Source organism: Copidosoma floridanum, unplaced genomic scaffold, assembly GCF_036245765.1.
Source record: "Copidosoma floridanum isolate Cflo_tuat_1 unplaced genomic scaffold, Cflo_Japanese_pri ptg000004l, whole genome shotgun sequence".
Classification (NCBI taxonomy): domain Eukaryota; kingdom Metazoa; phylum Arthropoda; class Insecta; order Hymenoptera; family Encyrtidae; genus Copidosoma; species Copidosoma floridanum.
In genome coordinates, this window is record NW_028321881.1 from 40,259,073 (window position 1) to 40,284,328 (window position 25,256).

General features: G+C 33.0%; 1 protein-coding gene across 1 annotated transcript in view; it reads left to right on the plus strand.

Annotated features, from left to right (window-relative positions):
* The window catches only part of Cad99C (cadherin 99C), a 376,725-nt gene that overhangs the window by 282,136 nt on the left and 69,333 nt on the right, over window positions 1-25,256 (plus strand). Inside the window, exon 4 of the mRNA XM_089597377.1 lies at window positions 20,059-20,128. Coding sequence (XP_089453503.1) covers window positions 20,059-20,128 — 70 coding nt within the window. The remainder of the gene's footprint in view (window positions 1-20,058; window positions 20,129-25,256) is intronic.

A 25,256-nucleotide genomic window follows, 5' to 3' on the forward strand; every position in this document is an offset into this window, starting at 1 on the left:
AATTATTAAAGTAACTTTTATAAAAAGTTTGAACTGATTTGTTGAATATTCTAGTAACTATACAGTCGTGAGCTAAAGTAGAGGGGAAACCAAACCACGAAGATTCTTGACGAACCTTGTGTCTTGAAGGGATATAACGTTTCATTTCCGACACATGCACCGTGAGCTCTTTATCCCCTAAAACAACTATCTTCATTATAGATTAGGGGTGTTTCAAAGAACATTTTTTATCTTATATAAAGTATAGGTTACAGACAGCACATATCCAATGATCCAATCAATTTTTTGTTATCTGTAACGTAATTATAGTCATAGTGTTTTTTGGGCATCCACCATAAAAAATGTCTCGAATTATTTCTTATAAAGTTTAGAAAATCTATTTCTTTTTAAGTATGTGTTAAAGTCGCATTTCCATATTTCAACTTAGTAATAACCGTATTCATTTGTTCTTCATGTCGTTTTAAGGGTGCTTTCGTAACGCTCGGTATAGCTTTGATATTTTGTTAGTTTTTTTGAAACAGTTGTTAACCAATTTTGCTATTTATGCTCTCCAAAGGTAAAAATAAATAAGTTAACAAACATCCGCAAACATCCTTCACCCAAAAAATTATTTTATTTATTCCATAAAATTTACAAATCAAGGTTTTTAAATCATAAAACGCGTGGCAAAAAAGTATTGAAAAAGTTTTATTGCTTATTGGAAAAGATTTTGCTACACACCGGTTTTAAAAATTTGATGATTGACAAACGTTCCCGTCTACTCCAACCACTCGTCCAAGTCAATCCTCTTTCGTGCGGGAAATTGTCTTTTCGACACTTGTTACGTAAATAACTATTTCATAATAAAATGCGGGAAATAAGTGTTTTCCACATGATTTTTGGGTGTGGTGCAGAGCTTTGGTACTGTTCATGAAGAATGAGTGTGGAAAATATTTTCCGATGTACAGCATAGGTCTTTTATTTTTTATGTGTGGAAAACATTATTGCAGTGTGCAAAGCAGACTTTACCAGAAAATATTTACTCATAAAATTACAAAAAATTTTAAAAACAACTATTTAAATATTACCATCTAGAATCCGAAACATGAAATAAAAAATGTGGAATTCAATGTAAAGTACTCGAGTGGACTGTCATTTCACTTGTTGAATTGTAGCATGATTACATTTTGTGAATTTTTAGTATAATGTAATCAGACAGTTAAATAACAGAAATGCATTAATTTTCGGCAATGTCTGAATAATCATTCGGGATCTGCAATAACATATTATAAAAAATTTAAAATGGTTTTCTAGTAAAATGTTAAAGAACAAAAAATACTAATACATAAAAGTGAGACATAACAGTATCATTCTTTTAAAGCTTTATAATTACACATGATAGTAAAATTTTTAGATAACTTTTATTGTATAATACATTTTTCTTATTGTATGATATATTTTTGAATTGAAATTATAAAATTTTGATAAAATTCAGTTTATTAATTGTTCTAAGAAATGGGAAATGGAATTATTTTTTTCGAAGAACAGTTACTTCATTTGTTTGTAGTCAAGATGGCTTTGTCTCCTCTTACCGAGGGCTTAACCCCCTGGATTCCACACGGCTTTTTTTTTGCAAACTCATTCTTTTAATTCATAACTTAGATTAAGCTTCGGCCATTTGTGCGCGTCAATCATAACTCATGCGGGAAATCTTCTTTTCCACACTTGTAGCGTGGAAAGACAAACGGATTTACTGACAAATGTGTTGAAACAGTATAGATGTCTCTATTCTACAAAACGATGTATAACAATTATCTATTTAAATGAATGAAAAAAGTATGTAGAAAAGACGAAAGAAAAAACATACCACTTTTTAGCAGCATTGCTTCTAATCAACCCTTACGGGTATTGATGTCATCATCATCGTCATAATATTATTATTATCACTATTATCATTACCATCATTGTTATTATTAGCATGATTATCATTATTTTTGACATTATTGTATAGCATTTATTAACTTGGTGTTGTCTAATGTTTTGTCGAGATACTACACTGTGATGTAAATCTTTTAACCTTATTTCATGTTGTCGCAAGGGTCATTTTATTTCTAGATTCATTGTAACCTCCAAAAAAATTAGTTAAATTGAGTAATTAGCTACAACTTGGTCCTTATACTATTGGTCTATTCCAATCGGTATTTATCATGTTGATATTAATTAGTGTACTATTAATTTTATAAAACATTAGCGGCCTCTCCCTCTATCTCAGCTTCGCCCGAGACTCACAAAATGAAGAACCGTAGTATGTTGACATTGTTAAAAGTGGCCTGTTGGGGTGGGTGGCTTTGAACTGAAAGGGGGAGTTGGGGGTGACCAGTGTCGTTTTTCGAAGCTTCAAGACGCCCCTTCAAGCCAAACAGTGATGTTTGTATCACTCCTAAAACCGTAGGAGTGGTAGGTTCACTGGTCTCATCGAAGTCCAGGTTGCTGTAGTTGTGTGACGATTGTGCGGTAATTCTTAAAAACCTGGAAGATCTAGCCACCAGGGTGATCGTGGTATATATACATATATTTTTTTTTTTACAAAATTTTCATTCTATATACATTTTTTTTTTTTTTTTTTTTTTAATATTATAGTGCTCTACGTCTGGCTCCTTTATTAAGGGCACTACTATGGGCACTTAGCACTTGGGAAAAGGAAGGGAGGAATAAGAGGGATGCGAGGCTTCTCATTACTAGGTGGGGGGTAGGTAGAAATTAGTCAATTTTGCTGCGAGAAGGTAGCCTATCCCCTCCTCGAGGAGCATTGCGTAGTAAAAAAGCACATGTAAACAGACGTACTTGCCCTAAAAAGTCGCACTGGCCGGGAATCGAACCCCGGTCTCTCGCGTGTCGACCCACGACCTAGCCGACTGAGCCACCGCGCGCTCATATCTATATACATATTATATTTTCTACCCACACCAGGATCGTTTGAATTCACCGTGATGATCCTCTCGATGTCGAGATGCCTCAGGGTCCTGTAGTGGCGGCAACACCTGGACTACGCTGCGTATGAGAGGTTTCGGACTCTCTACTGGCTCGGGGCTAGTGCCCAGCAACGGAGTAGTAGAAGAGGGTGGTCTTCAGAGAGCAAAGGCACTTGGATTGATAGGAGTAGTCCTAACCCTCTGGGTAGGGTCGCCCCTTGTAGGTCCCGGGGGGTGTTGGGAGGTAGCCTCGAAGAAGTCTTCGGAGAATTGGACGGCTACGTCCCGGGTTTTGGGTAACTATAATAGTGCTGGCTTTGTTCGACTTTTGCTGAAGAATTTATTCTTTATCAAGATTAATTAGCTATTTTGACAGTGTATGCAATAGGTAGGTTAATGAAAAGTATATTTTGAAAAACCCTGTAACATTGTTGACAAAGCCACTGACTTATAATGAAAAGCTAATCTATCTCTTAACAAATTTTTTATTTTTTGATGCTGCTGCTTGAATCTCGACAAAGCAACTGACTTGCTAGAATAGTTGCTGACGTCAGTTACAAAGTAACGGATATTTTCGGCTTTTTTTAAACCGTTTTTAGGAGTCAATTCCAACCTGTTTACAGTTTTGCAAACAAAGTATATCTAATTTTTTTTGTCATATAATTTGATATACCGAGTCAATAGCTTTTACGAAATGTATTTCGCACATCTGTGACTACTGCCAGACCAGCCTTCAATAATAACACTTTACTAGCATAATGAGCGTTAAACCACCAAAATGCACTCATAGCCAACCGCATGCATGTCAGCCAATCGAGATAAAGCATCGCCACTTCTCTCTACTTACCACGTGCGACTACACATACACATGCGCGCGTGCGGAAACGTACGCTACGCAGTAATTTTGTGCTCCATAAAATTTGTCCTCGATGCGTGTTATATGTGAGTGCGATTTGATGCTACTCAAAGCCTTTGCTCAACTGTTTTCCGCATGTTCGATGCGGTCAGGGTCAGATGGGGGTGGTTTTCAACGCATGGCTGAGACCTGCTTTCAGACTAATTGTAACTATAATAGTGCTGGCTTTGTTCGACTTTTGCTGAAATAGGTCTGTTATGTCGAGCAATTGTTGCATCTTTAGCTATCAGTTTTTGAGGATAGAAAGGTTAGAGGTAGTATTCGTCTCAATGGACTTAAAATGCATGCGAGGATTTTCTTTTAGTGTTGTGCTCCAGTACTCATTACCTCATGATGTACCAAAAATGGTTATTTTAATAAATTGCTAAACTCAATTGTTTAAAACATTTTTGTACATCGGTTACTAACTTTTGTGGTCAGAATAGTATTGAATAATGTTGTATTTAAAAACACATGGTCTAGAACGCAATTTCACCATACATTTTTAATGGCTAGGACATATCTACATTACTAACTGCGTCTAGAACGCACTTCCAAAGCTCATGTACAAAAAAAAGTGTCATTTGCTTTTCGGATGATTTTTCCACCTTCCAATTGAAACTATCGATTTTTTGAAAATGTCCTTTTGCATCGATACACTAAATTTTTCCCGCAATCACTTCATTCGGATTAAATAACTGGTATACTTTTATTTGTACTTTTAATCTGCACAACCACCTTTTACGAAGTATAATGAAGTATATGATACGTTTTTGCTATTTTAAGGTTCAAGTTAATATTTTTGGTAAGCAAATTACAACAGAAACTAGCTGAGAAAATGAGATTCATCAAAAACATATCACACCAATTTTCATACAGTGAGTTTTTATTCCCTCATATGTTTTGGTTCCATCACTCGTAAATATGATTAAGGTAATCGTTGAAAAAAAGTGCCTCAAAACTAGTTTGGCTGATACTGATCGTTTACCATGGAAAGCGAACTTTAACCTACGTGACAAACGATTCGATCTGAGGTAACAATTCTTAGCGATTTTTCAATATGGCAGAAATACTTGTTCAAGCCGAGATTGTGCCTGACAGAGTTTCTCCAACCAGTTAGAGTGCTCTTAAAGTACTGGAATTGGGCGAGTATCTAGACGTAAATCTTCTTGATAGGGAGAGCCTTGACAGGTTGTCCTCGATTTTCATGAATATGAGAGCGTGGCTTGCAGTTCTTGTAAAGCTGCGAATTGTACGAAAAATGATTCGGATGCTTGTTTCGACTTAGTAAACCGGTAGGTTGTAATTGGCGTTGTTGTTATTGCTACTCTCATTGGAAAACTTTGTCTGGTGACTCGAACTAGCTACCATGACTGTTTTGGAGTAGTCAGAGTGGTTGCTCTTCTGCAACTAACAGCTGTAGCTGTAGCAATGACGTTGACGTTGACGATAGTGAGTTTTAATATCATAATTTTTTTCGGTTTTGGCATTCGCGTGTAATTATGATTGGGTTACATTTTTAGTACAAAAATTACCTATCAGACTTCAATAAAACTTGGTACGTTTGTATAGTTATTAGATCAAAAAATATTCACTGAAACTAACTTTGTAAAAAAATATTTAAAAAAGTAATCAAAATTTAAATTTGTTCATATTTAACGAAAATACCGATTCAGAACTTGTGAGTTGAGGAATTACCCAATTCACATCGAATGCTACCTTTTTACGATAAGCGCGTTGATATTCATATTTGATGTGTACGTGACAATGAAATTAGTCAAATGCAAGAAAACATAAGGTCAGCTAAGTTAAAGTCTTGCAATAATGGTTTTCATAATTAAAATTTAATTTAGAAAGAATATACATTTATGGAAATAATGTAACGTTATGAGCACATAAAATGTGTACAAATCACTAAATTTAATCGAAGAATTTCTTATTCAAAAAAAGTTTCATGTCTAATGTTTTAAGTGACATAATGTTTTTTTCGTACGTACTATGATATACTTCGTATCACTTACATACATTTTTATAAAAAAATTTTTAAAAACATTTTGGAAATCGTACAGTAACTTCTTGCAAAAAAATTAAAATTTTTTTCCAATGGCTTCTTTCTCGTGTATCTGTGAATGAATTGTAATGCATAGATTTTTTTCGAATGTTGGATGAATATATTATTGTTGGTTGGTTATACTGAATTCCTCTTTTATAAATGTATAAACTCATGAATATTGATATAATAGAAGTTTAAAAGTTCAGTTGCCAATGCTGGTACTTATTATCACGGGCCTTTATGTATTATTGTACACATATTATTGCGGTCAATTTCAATGCTAAATTAACGTGGTATCCGCAATAATACCATCATAGTGACAGAAGTTATGTGTGCACCAGTTATTGCAGACGTGAATCTTTTTTTATGCAAATGTAAAGTTTTGAAGACTATTTTGGAACTAAAGTCCAATTAATTAGATAGTCTATGACTTGATTTGATGATTTTATGTGTTTACTAACTATAACTCATCAGTTCAATTAACATTTTATACGCATTATTCGAGAGTACCGCAATAATTGGAGCAACCGCAATAATACCCCCGCGTACCCCTACCTGGATCTGAAAAATCTACAAATTATTAACTGCACTAAAGCGAATCATGTGAATATTTACGTATCGTGTGGCACTAAATGGCAATAAAGAAGTTGTAAAAAAGTCAATGTAGATACGTTATATTGAGAAAAACCCGTAACAATAAGATAAAAATTAAAAATAAATAAAGATAAGAAATAATGTGTAAAAGAAGTGCAACATGAAATAGAAAAAAAAGGTACCTAATAATAAAAGTACTACACCACGATACGCTGGGTATGGAAATGTAGTAGTTATTTCCAGTAAGATTATTTAACTTTATCTTTTGTCTTCGATGTTTCGCGTGAAAGTGACTAATCTCGGAGGGGGGAGAAACTTTAAAAATATATTGTAGAATGATTGCAGATGAAACCATGGACAACCAACAACTATTCAGCAACCCAATCACGTACGTCAAAGGCCTCTTGCATTTAAACCAAGGCCAAATATTTAATGTTGATTTCAGGAAATAATAATAATAAATAATTACGACGTTTGTGATAATAATAACAATTATAAGAATTAAAATAAAACTAAGAAAATCACAAATTCTCGAATAAGAATAAAAGTAATATTTATAATAGTAGTAAATCGAACGTGTGAGACTTGGGTAACAACATTTTTGATAATAACAAAAGCCGTACTATAAACAATTGTATTGCTATTTGAGATAAAAATAATTTTAAGAAAATCACATGTATTGTTACAAAAAAAAAAAAATACTTATATTTCCAATAGATTAAATGCAGTGGAACTAGACCATCGACCTTTTTGTCGACAAATATATCATAAGAGACTACACAAATATGTAAACCTCATACTGTTAGTAATATAAATAGCTGTAGAAAACAGGTATTTCAAAAAAAATCATGTATAGGTGAAAAGCATCCCAACACAAAATAAGTATTTTATTATCTGTATCGTGTAAGGAGCGAGGTATGGAGCCCATGTTGTAAGAGTGTAACCATAGAATACAAATACTTTGCAAAGGAGTTTTTAAACTTTGCACAAAAGTTATATCAAGGAAGTACGCGAACATGAACAATCATTTATACATAAAAGACACAGTAGGTAGAAATAACCAGTGAGAGAAACAGGGCCATGGGGCCTGAAACTACCCTGTTTCTTCTAACTAGGAATCGTAACCATAGATATATTAGAATAGAGCACGCCAGGGGTAAAATCTTTCGATACGCGGAGTGAGAGAGAAGGCTGCCAGTGAATCCCCGTGTGTCTTTGTATAGTAGCCATAAACACATATAGTGAGCAGTTGCGCATGCTTTGGTTAGACAAAAATACAAGGGGACACACTGGCAGCCTTCTCTCTCACTCCGCGTATCGTGCCCTTTTATAGTAAACCAGACCTCTGGCGTGCTCTATTTTTATATCTCTGTGATCGTAACGTACAACATAAACATCTACACTAACATCTTAATCAACAAGCAAAAAATATGCGATAGCGTGTCCATGTGTCCATGTGCCCCTTCTGGCTTGAAAGAAGAAGATAGTGAAGTCAAGGAGAAGAGTGTAGAGAGCTGAGAGCTGGAGTCAAGAGAGGGATGTAAAAGAAAAGAAATGGGTCCACGACCGAGACATGCGCTACTTCCTTCAGAGGAAATACAAAATTCAATACAAAGTAATTCTTAATAATTACATCGATATTTGTTTGCAACTGATTACAAGCAGAATATTCCACACATGTAATATGTACTTGTCTTATGTAAAAAATACACAAATGTTAGTATTCCTTTCGAAATTTTTGTCACAACCATAAATGATTTTTACACAATACGTAAGTAAAAAGTATATTTATCATCCTCATGCATACTACACTATTTTTTCGCGGGTTTCAGGAGGAGTAGTGGATGATTGTAAGGGCTAAGGTAGGTTGAAAACTTCGTAAGAATATTTGTGCATTATAGTTATCAAAATGTTTTACTTAATGTCCTTACTACAAAGAAGTAATTTTCAATACAATTTTAATTTTTCTTAACAACTATTTGATCGATCTAACATTTACATGTCAAGTAAGCTCCATTCACTTTTTTCTTTTTTGTCATCATAAACATTATCAAATATCCACTTTGTACCATTTCGATCCCCCAAGTACTTATTTGTAGTTAGAATTATGTGTTCCATGCTCTTGATGATGCTTGATTTGATGTCTCTCATGATTATGCTTTTCACCTGATTTTCTAAATCTACCGATACATTTCTTCTGGTCGAAAGTGGCTGATTGATATATAAATGTTCTCTGACTTTCCTGTTAAAAAAAAATTGAATTAAAATTTTATAAACGTTTTATAATCTTTGAATTCACTAATCTTACTCAGGCATGTCGATGTGGAGGTATGTCAACTTTATTACGTTATTATGGAAATCAATATCGATAACCATCTTGGCTTTTAAATCATGTGAATGCATCTTGTAATGTACATTCCGATGTTTAGCCAATGTAATTTGTACCTACAAGTATTAATAATGCAATTTATCAATTGAAATCCATTAAATTTGTTAAATCGTAGAAATTCGTTTGAATTTATTGAAAAATGACATGAAATAAGACTTTTTGATTTAATTTTCTTCAAACCTAGTTGTATCTGGTTGTAACAGTGATAGATAGTAACCATACAGTTTTACCAAGGTTATAAGTCTTGTAATAAATATTTTTTGCTAAATTTAATTTCGGTATGTACAACGCTGCACAAGCTCATAAGAATATTATAATAGAGTCAAATAAGAAAACTCAAGTCAAGAAACGTGAGTCATCTACATTATTCAACTCTAAGAAGATAACTGTAGCATTAAAAAAGCTTGTTTAAATTATCATGTGTCATGTTTATTTTTAACTAACTTCGGAAATGCCAAAAGTAAAGCTAAAATACGTATCAAAATTAGCTTTATGTCTAATTTTACTGACTGCTTCATGACTGTTACAACTAGCCCCAAAGACAGGGTAAATGATAATGTCTAATTATTTTTTTCTTCGAATATTTGACGTGAAGACATTAAAGATAATTTCTGTGTGTTTTCTTGTTGATGTGCTACAGTAACAATTGAGATGTGGACAGCTGGTTTTTCAATATTAAAAGAGCAAACAGATACTGAGTTATACTATTTTATCAAAAATTTTTACAATTCATCTTAGCCCCCTTAGGTAAGTCTTAAGATTGTTATTTTTTTAATCGACGTGTCACTTAATTTGTTTACATGTATAATAAAGTAATATTAAAAATTTTCAATGGTCAATAAAAATATTTTTGTACAACCGTTTACACTGTATACTTTTGTTTGTCTTTTCACCGTTTATTTAACTATAAAAGCCGCCAAAACTTTATCTCATCGGTAGTTTTGTGACTTAGGCGCATTCACTAATATCTTATCCTAGACGTAAAAAAATTTTGGAACTGACTTTTAATAACAAAAATGTACTTACATCAAATTTATTCCAGATCAAATTAGTGTTAATGTGTAACTTTTTGTTATCATAGGTAACCAAACTATTATTACCACTGTGTATTACTGACAACTGTGGGATGATATTACTGTTTCGATTTCGAATCTATCGGTTCATTTTTTGGAGTAAAATAAATGAGGATTAATAATTATTAAACATTTGATAAAAAGCTTTTATAAAAATACATGTTCATACGTTCGAATGATCCCATGAACTGAATAGTGCTTTTTGAATTGTTGCTATATTACTGTCCACCAATTGTTTGAGATTTTCCGTCTGAACTGTATTTCTACATTAAAAATATATTGAATCATTAAAAGTAAATTAAATTTTCTGATACATTGTGAGCTGGTCGAATTCTGGATATCAAATAGTTAAAATTTGAAATTACTAAGCACAAAAAAGTTTGAAAAATTGCTAGGTCAGATATTATAACAAAAAAATGACATGAAATTTTGTATTTATTAGGTTGTGGCAAATTGTATTCATGAAGCTGAAAAAAAAGTTTAAAAAATTAGAAAAATTATGAACTATGCAAACTAAAATTTCAAATTTTAAATCTTACTCATTAAAGTAACTAATACGCTAACCACTTAGCTATGAAACATTCTTTGACTAATTGTATGCCTAAAAAATTATTTATTTGAATTTAAACAATCAAAAATTTAATTATACCAAAACAATAATTTTGAGGCCTTATAAACAAAAACTCTTTTTTTGATTTAAATAAGTAACCATATCAAGAGTTCTATAGTAATTAATGAAGTCAATTATTCACTGATTTGATGTCTCTAATGCTATAGTATAATATATTTATTTCAGTAAACAAGCATTTATTTGATGAGATGTAATACAAAACTTAGTTGACTTTCATACCAATACAAATTAATTAATAAAAATTTTTTTTTGCTGGGTATAATCATCGTTTGAATATAAAAAAATTGGTTACTGTATTAGTTACATAATGATACTGTTCTAGAACTTAAGAGTTTAATTTACAAAGAATGAACTCAGTTTTTTTTTAAACTCTGTTTTCAACTGAAAAAGTATTTTTGAAACGGGCTAAATAAACATTTCGCTCTGCAAGCTGTTTACAAAAAGATACTTCTCTTTACCAATTAATTCAGTATTAATATACTTTTATAATAATTTTTTCAATTCAATAATACATGTATATCATTCTCATGTAAGATAAATATGACACTGCGAAAGTGTACAATGTAAAATTTGTCTCATACGTGTACGGCTATAGCTTAAATAAATACAGTATTAAAAAAAAATGCAGTATAAACACATAACTTATATTGTATCTAAATCAGATGGTTTTCAACAAACAAAGTATTGTAAATTAAAAAAAATTCAGCCATACGAAGCCGATTTAAAGAGTAAAAAAGTTTGACTTGCTTGTTTGAAGTTAGGACGTTAACTAAGTTCACTTTGCCATCTGTGATGGCTGTGATGATGAATGGCAAGTAATATGACACCCGCGTAAAGACTGCAGGAACTTTTCTGTCATCGCATGAGTCTTTCGTGCTATTACCATGAGTGTAGACTCCAATAATCATATTATGGTACATGAGTGGACCACCATTGTCTTCCTACAAGTATATAACAAATAAGTTGATATAATGCGTATAAAGTTGAACTTAAATTTTGTTACGTCGAGTGTGGTGTATTTCAGTAAGAAGATTAATGATAATTTTATTACATTTCCATTTATATGTTAATTCATATTGATTTCTACATTTATATTAATTATTAGGTTAAGGTGTTAACACCTTTAATATCTTTAAAGTGTAGTATGACATATTAACATTGAATCATCAAGTATGGCTATGAATATTGTGAATATAATTTGCTTAACGATTCGTATCAATTTCAAATAAAATTAAGTCAGCAACTAGTAACGCAATGTAATTTTAATTGATAACCTAAGATACAGCAAGTTCTCAGTTACGTCGTAAATGAATTTAAGTATGTACTACTTGAAAAACTATGAAAAAGTGTTAATTAGCAGCCTTACAGATTTTTTTATATTATATTACACAGTAGTTCCCTCTGACAAGAGGTATTTAAACCTCGAACCTTATAGTTATGAATGAAATAATACATTTCGTATGATTAGTATTAACGTACTTACTCATTGAACTCATTGAACAAATAACTGTCAATATAAGACAAAAAATGTACACCTAATAACCTTATTTTTGCAAAATGTTACTTACTTACGAAAATATGAGAAAACAAATTTTTCATATATGTATACTTACGTTGCACAGTTCTTTTGAAAAGCCTGCGAATGACATAGTACAAAAACGATGCATGCTGATTTCAACGGGAATGTTAAACTTTTGGCACTCATCATTTGATAAGATCCTCATTTTCAATGTTTCCATGTGTTGGTTTGTCTTCAAAGTATGAAGAATAACGTTTTCGTAACTTTGCATTATCAATGAAAAATCCACTTTACTTAATTTTGGATTGCCGTTTAGTCTTAAGCTATTCTTTAACTAAAAATGTATCTGTAAGTATCATGCATTGCACTCTAACAAATATGAACTACAAACGATAACTTTAGGGTTTACCTTCAGAACAGCAATATCATGTTTGTCAGAAGCATATTCACTGGGAACGTACATCTTCTCAACTTGACCAAGATCATCAAAATCAGAGTCCGAAATTCTTTTTACAACTTTAATATCTCCTTCGATGAATTCCTTTTTGTGAGCGTTTATGACACAGTTAGCAGCGGTTATGATATGGTAATTCCCAATTATTGCACCACTACAAAAGTGTCCATTTTTATTTTGAAGGGATACAGAACTATTGAACACATTGTCCAATACAATACGTTTGTCTTGAAAATCTTTGGATCCAAGTGCAACAGCTGGAATGTATGTGTGTAATTTTAAATTATCGTATTAACTTGTGAATACAAAAAAATGTAGGACTACAGTAAGGTTGACTGCTAGAATTATAAGATAGGTAACCGTTAACTTTAATGAAATAAATTTATGACTATTACAAGCTATAGTCAAACTTAGGGTCGCAAAAAACTTAACAATGTCAACGATAATATAAAAAATTCGAAATGAATTGCATATATTTGTAAGAGACAACAAAATTTTATTGTACAACAATAAGGCATATACGTTCATGTCTAACGTCAAAATCGGATCTGGAATAGAAAGACACCTTATATGTATCCCCATTTAAGATATATCTTTTTAACGTTATTTTTTTCCTGTGTTTAGTAAGCTGTAAGCTGATTTTTAAAAATAATGCTTTTATTCTGTAATAACTAAAAAATATTTGTTTTAAGCCCTCAGTGAGATGATAAGGTGATAAACTTATTGCGAGAACATTTAAATTGAAACTTATGTGACTTCTGTATAAGAAGCACTTAACTTAAAGTTGTACTATATTATTACTCGATTCACAATTCAGATTATAATGAAATTTGACTCATTTAAAAAAATAATTGTAAGAAGATTAAGTTCAAATTCAGTAAGCCTACACAGAGAAGAGAAAAAAGTTATAAATATTTTAATTTTCATGAGTTAAACATGGGCTCTTATAGAAAATCAAACTTAAATGCCAGATAAAAATAATACGGTTCAGATTTTAATGAAAATTAGAAGGTTAGAAACCAACGATATTAAGTACATTTTCTTCGTCTCAAAATCTTGATTTAAAGCACGTGAGGAGATAAATATCAGTAAGAATAGATGCTTTTTGATGTCTTATCCATCACATATAAAGTTTTACTCGTCAATAAATATTCAGCTATAAATATATGTGGTTAGCAGACTTGGCACTCGAACTATGCACACGTTTATGTTGACATATTTACTACTTGAATTATTAGTAAGTTTGTTGAAATGTGTAAGACTGAAAGCATTTTTTATAACACTATGCTCATTTGAATTTTTATAAAACTTTATAGTTCTAACATACTAAATCATCTCGATGGTTCAGGTTGTAAGATAGTTTAGACGTACGCTCTCAGATTCGTTACAAATATCTGTAGTCAATTCGTCGAATTATGTATAATAATAAGTATAACAAAAGTGGGTCAGCGTGGAGTGTCATTTACGTGATTTTATTAATTTTGTTAGATGAGACATTTGGATAATCAACCAAAGGCATAGTAAACATAACCACAACAATTGTTCTAATAATGTATTGAAGTGATCTGATGATTAGTTTTAAATCAAATAGACGTATTACAAATTTGATAACAACGTTTAGAATAATATGATTTACTAAGTGTAGGTATGAAAACATTTGAATATTACCCTTATTGGAGTCGAAGCAATAAAAAATAAAGCTGATGATGTAGACGAACAAATGAAAGTATTTGTCTGTATACATTTTTTGGTGATATTTAAATACAATATAAAATTTCTGATCGCTTCTTGAGTGTCAAAATTGTTTCTGCTGAGTACGCTTGAGGTCGCTTTGAATAAACTCTGGTAGAAAGGGTTTTGATTAATCTTTTAATGCCTGTAAGACTAGAATGCCTGTAGAATTAGAATTCTATGATTCTACCTAAAACTAAGCTCTACTAACTTGTAGGCTACTTTAATTTTCAATTGATATAGAAAGTATAACTCAAAAATTTTTCTCTTTACTGTTGCATCTTCAACGATTTGTCATTTTAAATATGCAAAAGTTGTTGTTTTGCGCTCAACTTCGTATCTCATGAATATAATTAACCTAATATGGCTTTTGATGAATATTAAATTTCACTATCAGTATAATCATTTCTACATCAGTTTTCATTTGTCAATATGTTTGTTCATGAAAATGATTCAAACATATATCATTAAAGACAAAAAGATTTTTACACGCGTTATTTAGTTTTTTCATGAGGTAAATATGTGGATAAGATAAGAAAAATTTACAGATTTCTTAAAAAAACTAATATAACATTGGTTAACATTTCAATAGAATATTGCATTTCAATTTCAAACGATCGCTTGTCTAGATGTTAAGATATTAACAGAGCAAAAATGAAATTATGAAATGAAAGTTTCTAAAAATTCAAATACTTTCTAGTGAAGTTAATAACCGAATACAACATTCACAAAGTCATAATAGACATATTTTAGAAAATGACAGTACTTCATGAGCGCGTAGTGGCTTGGTCGGCTGGTTTGTGGGTCGGCACGTGGAAGACCGTGGTTCGATTCCCGGCCAGGGCAACTTTTTCGAGCTAATACCACTATGAATTTTCGCATGTGCTTTTTCACCACACAATGATCCTCGTGAAGGACATGGGCGACTTTGTCGCAGCAAAACTACCTACCTACCCTATGTCTCTTGGATTCTTCGCTGAAGTGGTCTATGTAACATCATCAACGCACCAAAAAATCGAATAAAACTGTAACTAATAATCTATCAACCTGCCTTATACTGAAACAAGACCATAATATGTACTTGTTTAAAATAAAACTAAAAAATAAATACACTACGTTAATAGATATTTTCCAAAAAATAAAAAAAATAGAAAATGATCGTACTTCAAATACACTAATAGGTCAGTTATTCTTCATATGATATATTTTCCTAACAGGTGGCGTACCTCTCGTTAGTAATCTACCTTAAACAGAAAGGAAAGATTCTTTAAGATACGCCATAAAATCTTTACGATAAAAAATTGTATTTTCCCAAGACGCTCTTTCTTGATTTTCCTAAACAAAAAAACGATATTTTTCGCCAAAATTTTATTACTATCCCTTAATTACCCACAACTCTTACATTAGGACGAAGGGGAGGCTAAATCTGCAAACAGCGCATCTAGTATATATGGACAAGAATGCGTAAAAGGGTCGCCGAGAGGCCTATGCTAATTCAGCATCTCTCTCCTCCCTCTTGCTTCGGCATTCACGTTTATCTCGCGAAGAAAAAAGGAGCAAGTGCATCCACGATGGAAGGGAGGCCGAGGGAAAACAATGCTATCGGTTGCATCTCGTTCCCCGGAACGCCGCGTCTTCTTTCCCGTATACTTTGTGCGCAAGGAGTAGGCGTTTCTCACCTACGCCTTATACTCACCCTCCTCCACCTTCTTTTTTTTTCATCGGAAACTTTTCTCCCTTGTTCTTCTACTTTTTCCCCGCCTAACGATGCGTCCCGATGATACACTGAACTCCAGGCCCTATTTTCTTTTTTCGTTGTTTATCCCTCCTTACAGCTTGGGCCGTGTGTTTTGTTTATTTGTAAGGGATTCCGCGTGTGCGTTCGTTCGCGAGTAAGGAAAGGGGGTGTTCATAAAGCAGAGTCAGCGCATTCTTAAGACCCGAACACAATGAGCCAGCTATCTTTATTATTATTATTTTCATTTTGTTTTTTTCCGTGCGCTTCTGTTGCTGCTGGCGAGCCTCGATGCTTATACACCGATGGTATAATGAATGTACTTACAAGCTCTTGGAGCGGAGAGCTCTATTTACCGCTGGATGATGGGAATTAGAAAGTGATACCGATATCTGATTGCTTCGTCGGATTTTTTTTTTTTTTGCAGATTGATTAGGAGAGGAGAAAAATCCACGTGATTTCATGTATGAGTTTCGATCTTGAATTTTCTAACCGTGCACCCTGGGAGGAGAGACCACCAACGACTTTGAAAACGAAGTCAGATGGGAGTAAGAAGGGGTGGTCGGTTAAATATCTCTTGGTTTTTTCTTGGCTTACAAAGAACTGAGCAATTAATTCATATGGAACTGAGTGGAATGGTCGAGAGCTAAGGATGTAGAGTTACATCGTTCGTTTATTAGCCTCGAAGCAAATGAAAATTTATATTTTTGCCACACTTATCTGACAGAAACTAATCAATGATGGGGAAGTTTTTGAAACAACAAAAGGGATCGTTTTGGATATGAACACAATTTTGATCCTGAATGAGGGTGGTTCGAATTCACATTATGTTAATTAGTAACTTGCATGATATGTGTACGTTATCAAGTTCCTGAAGTGTTTCATAGGTATCTGTATGATTCATATCCCAACCCTGAATCTTAAAGATGATTTGAAAATAAAATCTAGTATTTGCTTAAAACATAGATTTGGCAAAGTCACTTTATTTTTTATTTTTGCTCTTCAATGTAATACAGATCCTCTTAATTCAGAAAATACATCACAATAACGATAGACCTGTTTTTCCTGATTAAGGGAGTTCACTTGCTAAGACAATTAACGTCAATATATTGATAATACTTTGAACAGAAATTAATTAGTGTATGAACAACCTTTGATTAAAATTTCAAGTCCCTTTATGGCTTATAAAGTGAGATATTGATAATTTTATTATTGAACTTTTAATGTGCAGTCTTATGAGAATCAGTACTATTCTGATACATAACCTGCAAAACCTGGATAATCGACGTCAAGATTTGATTGGAAATTTTTTTTAAAATAGCTAAAAACTTGGTGATTACGTAGCTATAGTATCATCTTCACTCATGGCTTATGGAATGAGCAATAAATTAGTGAATAAAATAATTCTCCTTCGACAGCTACCGTTAGTACGTCGTGTTATATTTGTATATATAGTCATGCAGGTTACAATACTGCTGATCTTATGCGTCGAAAAGCTTAGATACGAGTGAACTCCCTTATTTGAAAAATAAATTCATTTTCTACGACAAAGTGTGAAGTAGAAAATCTTCGAAAATACATTTTAACTTTCTTGCAGTCTTGATACAAAGTACGAAGTTTTTTCAAGCATTTGTCAGTTTCCAAAGGACATAAAATCACTTTTTCAGTCTTAGAGTGACTTGCAGTGACTTGCGGTCTTTCTTAATAAGTTTATCTAACACATACTATTAAAGTTTCGATAAAAATCTGGAATTTTCTCAAGACTTTGCAGTCTTTAAAAGACTTTGAATACCTTGTAATCTTTGGGTGACTTTTGCAGTGATTTGCAATCTTTTTAATAATTTTAAGATAAAGCGTACTCTTGAAGTCTCTATAAAAAAGTCCAAAGTATTTTTGGGATTTTTTCAGTCTTTAAATAGCTTTTTGCAATCATTTGTAGTCTTTTTTAATGATTTCAAACTATACAAACTCTAGAAGTCTTGATAAAAAGTCTGGAGTATTTGCGAGATTTTTGCAGTTTCTAATAGACTGTGAAAGATTTTTGTTGTCATTGTTAATGACTTCCAGAGTCGCAATCCCTAGCTTTCGTGTATTGGCCGTTTATCTCTACATCACCATTTTAACTATCGGAATGATGAAAATTATTTTTAATCAACTTGAAAATTGTTTAACACTACTCGATATTTTAATTAATGTCCCATGACGAGTCAAACGATCAACGAGTCAAAGATAATGTGATTTTTGAATAATCAGAAGTAATTAAATACACCGAATATCTGATCTAAAAATAACACCAACATCAATTAATTTAGCCAGTCGACAAAAAAAATTCAATCACATCATTTATCAGTCTTATCAAGATAATATTAATCAAAATTTGACAACTTCTTTAAATATTATCACTGAATTCAGAGAAAAAAAACGTGCAGGTCTTTAGTTTGAGCTAGCTAAGTGTACATGAAATATCTCAAGTGTCTATAATTTTTGCAGTATTAGAGTAAAGAGACTGTAATAAATTCTCTCAAAATGTCCAATATTACTGAGAATTTCGAACAACTCTTCAAAACTTTTCGAAAGAAAGTTTATAGCCTTTGAAGCTTATACTTGCTGTAGTTTTTTCTGAGAACAGTTGTACTATTTTCCCAAATCAGCTTCTTTAAATAGCAATAATTAAATTTACAGTTAGCACTTTATTGGACAAACATGAATTATTTTCCATGTCACTTTTTCGTTTCATTAAATTTTCGTGTAAATTTCTTTAAATCAATATGAAAATTGTCAGTTTATAAGTTAATTTTTTCAAATTGAAGTATAGTTGTCTCTAAATTCAGAAAATGTATGTTACCTTAACGGAATGAATGTAATTTTTATAAAGCAATTAAGATATTGTTTAACATAAACGAGAAATAATTTTTACGTAGCGGTCCCGTACTTTACAGTTACAAGAAAAAAAATTAATTATTCTTACGGATCAAATTAGCAGATGTTATAAAAATCAGTGTCAGTTTCAGCTTCTGCACCTGTTTTATTGGATGTTGAATTATCACTTACATACGTTTCTTTTTATTCGAATTAATTCTCATGTTATTGATACCGTGATTCCAACTAACACTGAACTGCACATCCTTTAACTAGTTTTTAAACATCGTTACTTTTGAAACAAATTCTAGAAAAGTCGTTGTTGCGCATTGATTACGTGACATCCATCTGTTTTAAATATATGTACCAAAATATATAAAATCCTTAAACTACAAAATTTTTATCAAGTCAAGATAGTTTATTCGCTCTATCTCACTCATCCGTTTCACATACTCTAACAAGACCATAACTCAGCGCATTGTGTTGTTACCACGATTTTTCACGTGACATATTAAGTGTATGAATAAAAAAAAAGTTGTCGAATACACGCTCCGTAGCATAATAAGTATACCCTCAAAAATAAAAGCCACGTGATATGCGCTTTATTCGTACATATGTGTAGACACACGGAGAAAAGCATCAACGGCATAATTACATGAAACCTCTCTCTCACTCGCACATACCATATGACATGGATCATTATATTACATATGGCATTTAAATGTGTTCACGAGCAAGAGACAGAGATAGAGAGAGAGAGAGAGAGAGAGAGAGAGGAAAAGAGAGTTTTCGAGTAATTATGCTTTTATTGCTATCTTGCATGTGTCTACACATTACATGTAAATTAAGTATGTCTGTCACTTTTCTCTTATTTTTTACGGAAAAAAAGCTATGGTGTTCACGATTTTTTTTGCGTTTTTTGGCTAGAAGTTCTTTTTTTTATTTCGGCATTCAAAAAATGTCGGATCAAAAATCGCGGTAGCTATAACAATGCAGTTTTGGAGGTTCAGCCGCTGAGTCATGGTCTTATGAGGCCTTATAAAAAGGGATGAGTGAGATGACCAATTTGGCTCAAAATTATACATGATGCTTTTTTTAGATTGTCTTACTTGATTTTATGTATACAGTTGCAGCGTATTGTGAATAACCTTTTTTTTTTCTTTTTTAATTTCAGATATTCTGGTCGAAATGCCTCGTTGGACTCGTTTGCGCCGTTGTCTTACCAAATATAGCAGCGTCGAAAGGTAAGTTTTCATTAATTGCTTTATGTAATAGATACGCTCTTAGTACTTTATTCGATATTGACAAATTTTGTAGCATAATCAATGCAGGAAATTAATGTAAATAAAAATTTGACAACCTCAAATTTGAGCGCGTGGTGGCTCGGTCGGCTAGGTCGTGGATAGGCACGCGGAAGACCGTGATTCGATTCCTAGCCAGTGCGACTTTTCGGGCAAGTAGGTACCTCTGTGATTTTTCACCGCACAATGCTCCTCGTGATGGGGATGGGTGACCTACTCGCAGCAAAAATCGCCTAATTTATCCCTACCCCCCTCCTGTAATCGGAGGCCTCTCACCATTCTCCTTGCCCCTTTCCCAAGTACTAAGCTCTGGTACTAAGTGCCCATAGTAGTGCCTACAGAATCCTGTCGAATATTATCGAGATACTTTTCTCGAGCTTTTTCGATGGGATGAGTACCCAGGATTCCGAAACACCACTTATCCGATTTTTAAAACGAGTTAGTCGATTTTTCTGGTGATATCTGGATCTCAAGAGGCTTCCTTTTCTAAAGAAAGCCTACACCTGGCCAGCTCATCGGGTGAAGTAACTGTTGGTTATAAAAAGGTCGGTACAGCGAGTTAGATGGTTTATTGGAAAATATCTTCCCGTTAAACTCGTACACCGTGTGGTTAGGGCAAAAAAATTTGAAAGCAAAAAAGGTCTCTCCGATGTGGCGAAAGCTGAAAAAAGTTCGAGAAATCAAATATTAGTACCAATACCAATCAAATCTAATATTTATGTCACGATGACAATAATTTTGAACGAAACATTATACGTGTAAGATGATGTGTAGCTGCGTCACATCACTTTAATTCCAACGAGATTTGCGATTATCTAAGAAAATCAATGTCAACAAAATTAGAGGTAATTCAACTACTATTTCAAAGTGAAGTTACGGGAGTTGAGGTGCAATTCAAATTCACTTAACGATGAAAATGTTCCAAAAAAAATATATGTTGCAAAAAAACATTGCATAGATGTAGTCACCAAATTTGGACACAATCGCATCTACAGATTTCGCGGAAAAAATTCATGAAGTTTCTCTTTTTCGTCGTCTTTCATATGGGCTCAAAAGTTAGATCAAAAAAGTTGAAGAAAAATACTTATTTTGCTTGACGTAATGGTGAGAATGTTTTGAAAACTTGATTTTTATGATAAATTCTTCGATACACGTGCAAAGTTTCAACAAAATTGCGTCTGCAGTTATGTAGATTAAAATAACAAGACAGTTGGTTCTGGTAAAAAAAAAAAAAAAGACAAATATTTTAACTTTGAGATAAGCTTGATATGACTGAAAAATAAAAAAGGAAATAAGTTCAAGTACAGCTGAACGGTCACATGATAAAGTATTACATTGCAGATACAGTCCTTTCTAATTCCTCGTACGGATACAAGACGCACAGCATACGACCAGCTAGACACGATAATTTCAGTATTTTCCGAACGATAAATCTCGACAACAGGTGTAACAACGGTACACCACCGTGATTAAGAAACGTCCGAAGTTTAAAACAAAATTTATCGTTGCATTAATCGTTAGCTGTAAGTTCTTTCCCCTTAATTAAAACGAACTTTGTCACTCGAGTAATTTCTACGAGAAACAACGCGACGCGAGCGAGTAAAATGAATTTTCGCTCTCAACACCGAAGACCAAAAGAAACGTACCGCCTTTCTCTCTTGTTTCGACCTCGAAATAAAGGACATTATTTCCAGCAAAAAAGGGCCATTGCCTAAGAGACGACGAGCAAACGAACAAAGGCCGCAGCCGCGAAAGGAAAAAGAAAACGTCCGCCAAAACCCTCGCGGTGCTCTCGCACACTTGTCGTTGACTTTCACGCGCTCCATATTAGATTACGTACAGGACGCCCGCAGTGGCTGCATCCAGGGTGTGCGTGTACTTTCTCGAGACGGGGCGGAAATCAATGGGACCTCGGGCGAATTCGAAGCTTCCAGGGATAAAAAGATGACTGTGGGTGAAAAAAATTACGGAGAAGTCGAGTAGCTACTGCTGTAATTTACGATTCGGAATTAACATTTTACCGAACCATGCCGCGCTTCGGGGATTTTGTCTTATGCATTATGCATTAAATTGGAATGACGAATCGTGTGTAGAGGAAGTGATAATCCAGGACCGTTAATTTCTGGTTCGAGTTTTTGCTTCTATCGCTGTTCAATGATCATAATTAATAACGCGTACAAATTTAGTCTTCTTACTTAACATTACGCTACGTTTATCCCAGAGTTTTGCAATATTGGAGATTGCCATTTAGAAATAAATTCCTTATCACTCAGCTGTACAACTCATTCCCTTTGATTCTCACCCAAAAGATCCATGTAATTTTAATGAACATAAATTTTGATTTGGTAGCGACCATTATACACAATCATTTGATTTTTTTTAAACTAATATTTATAAATTGTTCTGTTTTAATTATGTGGATTGATTTACCGAAAACATTCTCGGATTAAGGTAGCTCCCTAGTCTACTACTCTAGTCAAGTAGAAGAATTTGACTCTTGTGTATGTATATATATATATAAACATACACATGTACAGCAGTGTCGGTATTCTGCTATACCGTCTGTCTCATGACCATGAAACTGATTTTCACGTCTTTCTTGTCAAATATCTTTTAAAAATTACCAATTTCCAGCATTTTATAAAACAGAATTAAAATAAACGGAATTTTTTCTACAAGTACATCATGAAATGTCTGCTCAGGTTTTTGATTTTGAGGTGAAAAATGCTTGTACAACTGATTTTTTAATGCTCTTCCATATGAGATCGTGTTAAACGGTTCAATTTTAAGCTGAAATTTATCGAGATTTGGTTCGATTTGGAGTATAAACTAACAGAGTTACCATTGGATTTAGTAGATTTTAATCAACCAATTTAAACGTATTTTGTTTCTCAGGTTTTCGCAAGGGAGCTACCTAATATAATAATCAAACTATTTTCATTCGTGAAATAGGAGAAATGACATTTGTGAAAATTGTTTATAACTTTAAGAATCAAAAATAACTGTTTTTCTAGTCGTTTAATGTAATTGATCACATCGTTGCATGAAAATAAAAAAATCTTTACTTGCATTGAAATGATTAACCACAATGACGCAGTGGGACAGTTGTGCTACACATTTCGAGACAACAAATAAAAGCATCATCACCGAGTGTTCCTTCAAGTACGTGTATGACTGTACAGAAAACATGATTATTAAACGTGACATTTTTCCCTGTAATTAAAGCAAACAGTGAATCATCGTCAGCTCGAGAAGGAAAAAAACCAATTTTTTATACGGTCAGCGACACGGAAATACCACTGCCGCGACTCGTATGTATACCCTCCGGTGAGAGCGTGCACACGTGCGTCGGGAGCTTACGGTAGGGATTTCCCACGCTGCATGGCGAGCTAGATATCGGGCGCACCACGAATTCCCGCGTCAATTTCGGCTTCTCCGACTGTACTCAAAGGAACAGAGATGATAGAGCTTCGCGGTACTTTCGCTTGCAAATCCCTCGACGTATCTGGCTCGTGTGTAGAATGTATATATATATATATATATATATATATATATATATATGTTTGCACTGCTTTATATATCTCTCATTTGTACATCTGTGGATGTTTTTGAACAATTTTTTCTTTGCTCTTTTATTTGAAACAAAAACCATGGGAGAGATCAGATTATTTTTAATTGATCGAGCAAAAAAAGTTTTGGCTGTGGAGGATCTTTCGTACGACCAATACTTTAATTGGGTTAAGTACTATTTTAATTGGTTGGTTTAGATAAGCTGCAGGTAATTAGTAGGGAAAATTTGTGGCTGATCTATCTGCAGCGAGGGTGAGCTTCTGTTTTTCAACTGTGGATGAATGAAAAAATAAAAGTTTTTTCGTAATTGCTCGAGTATAATTATTGTTGCAGGAAACTTTTTTTTTATCATGAAAGGATGATTCTTGTAAGTAATTCAGAGATTTTGGTGAATAGTTACAGTCTATAAATATATTTTCAATTTTCATAAAAAAAGAATAGGATTGAGATTCCTTGAAAGTTGCATATTTTCGATGGATTTTTCGGCGAAACTGAATGAAGAATCGAAAAAATTTCTTTTGCTAATTTTTCATTAAGATCGTTTATAAATCACCAAGCTGAATATCAGAGTGTGATAATTTATTTAAAATTTTAACAATTGTAGAAAAATTTGTATCGTCTTGTAAGAAACAACAGTGCACGCTTTCTAACTTTTGTAAAAAAACATTCATGTTTTCATTGAAAATATGTATAATTTTAATAACCATTAAAATCGTAGCTTTCCGAAATACGAATACATGTGTCAAACCAAAAAAGTGTTGCACTGTAGAAAATTTTTTTTGAGGATCGATTATTTTATGTGTACATGAAAATATATAAATCATTTTATCTACTCCTCTGAGTATCGACTACAAAACGCTTGTCAGTACATCATATACAAACATTTCAAAAATCCTGTAGCTGTCAAAAACAAAAATTCGACATCTCAGCAGATACAAAATTGTCCATGCCTCAACGTCCATACAACACGTGCCAGTGAAACTACTGGAGACCGTCACTGAGCGTAAAAATCCAGCGCTCCCGGATATTGAAGAAATATCGCCGATAAATCACAATCGCAGCTTGTGGCGGCCTTGGCGCTCCCTTTAATCTGTCGAGCGTTTCGTCGCCTCTATTTATTAAAGCTCCGGCCTCTGTCATCCAGCGTTTTTTTTTTTTTTTCTGCAAATTTTTTAATTAAAACTTTTTTGACCTCGTTATTTCGTTGGGAGAAATGAAAAGGGATGGTCTCTTGAACAATGCGGTGAATTAAAAACTTCCATTGGATATTTTTTGTTTTGGCTCAATAAAAAAATTTCCTTTTTCTGTATAGTGGTTGAGGAGGTTTCGGTAAAAAATACAAAATTTTATACATCTTTGAAAAAAAATTACGTTCTACATAAGAACGTGATATGTGCGTTAAAATTTTTCCAAAATTTTTTTAGAAGTATTTTTGGGAGAAAAAATCATTTAATTTCACAATTCAACATTGACTCTTACGGGGGTCAGTAAAAAGGTCGTA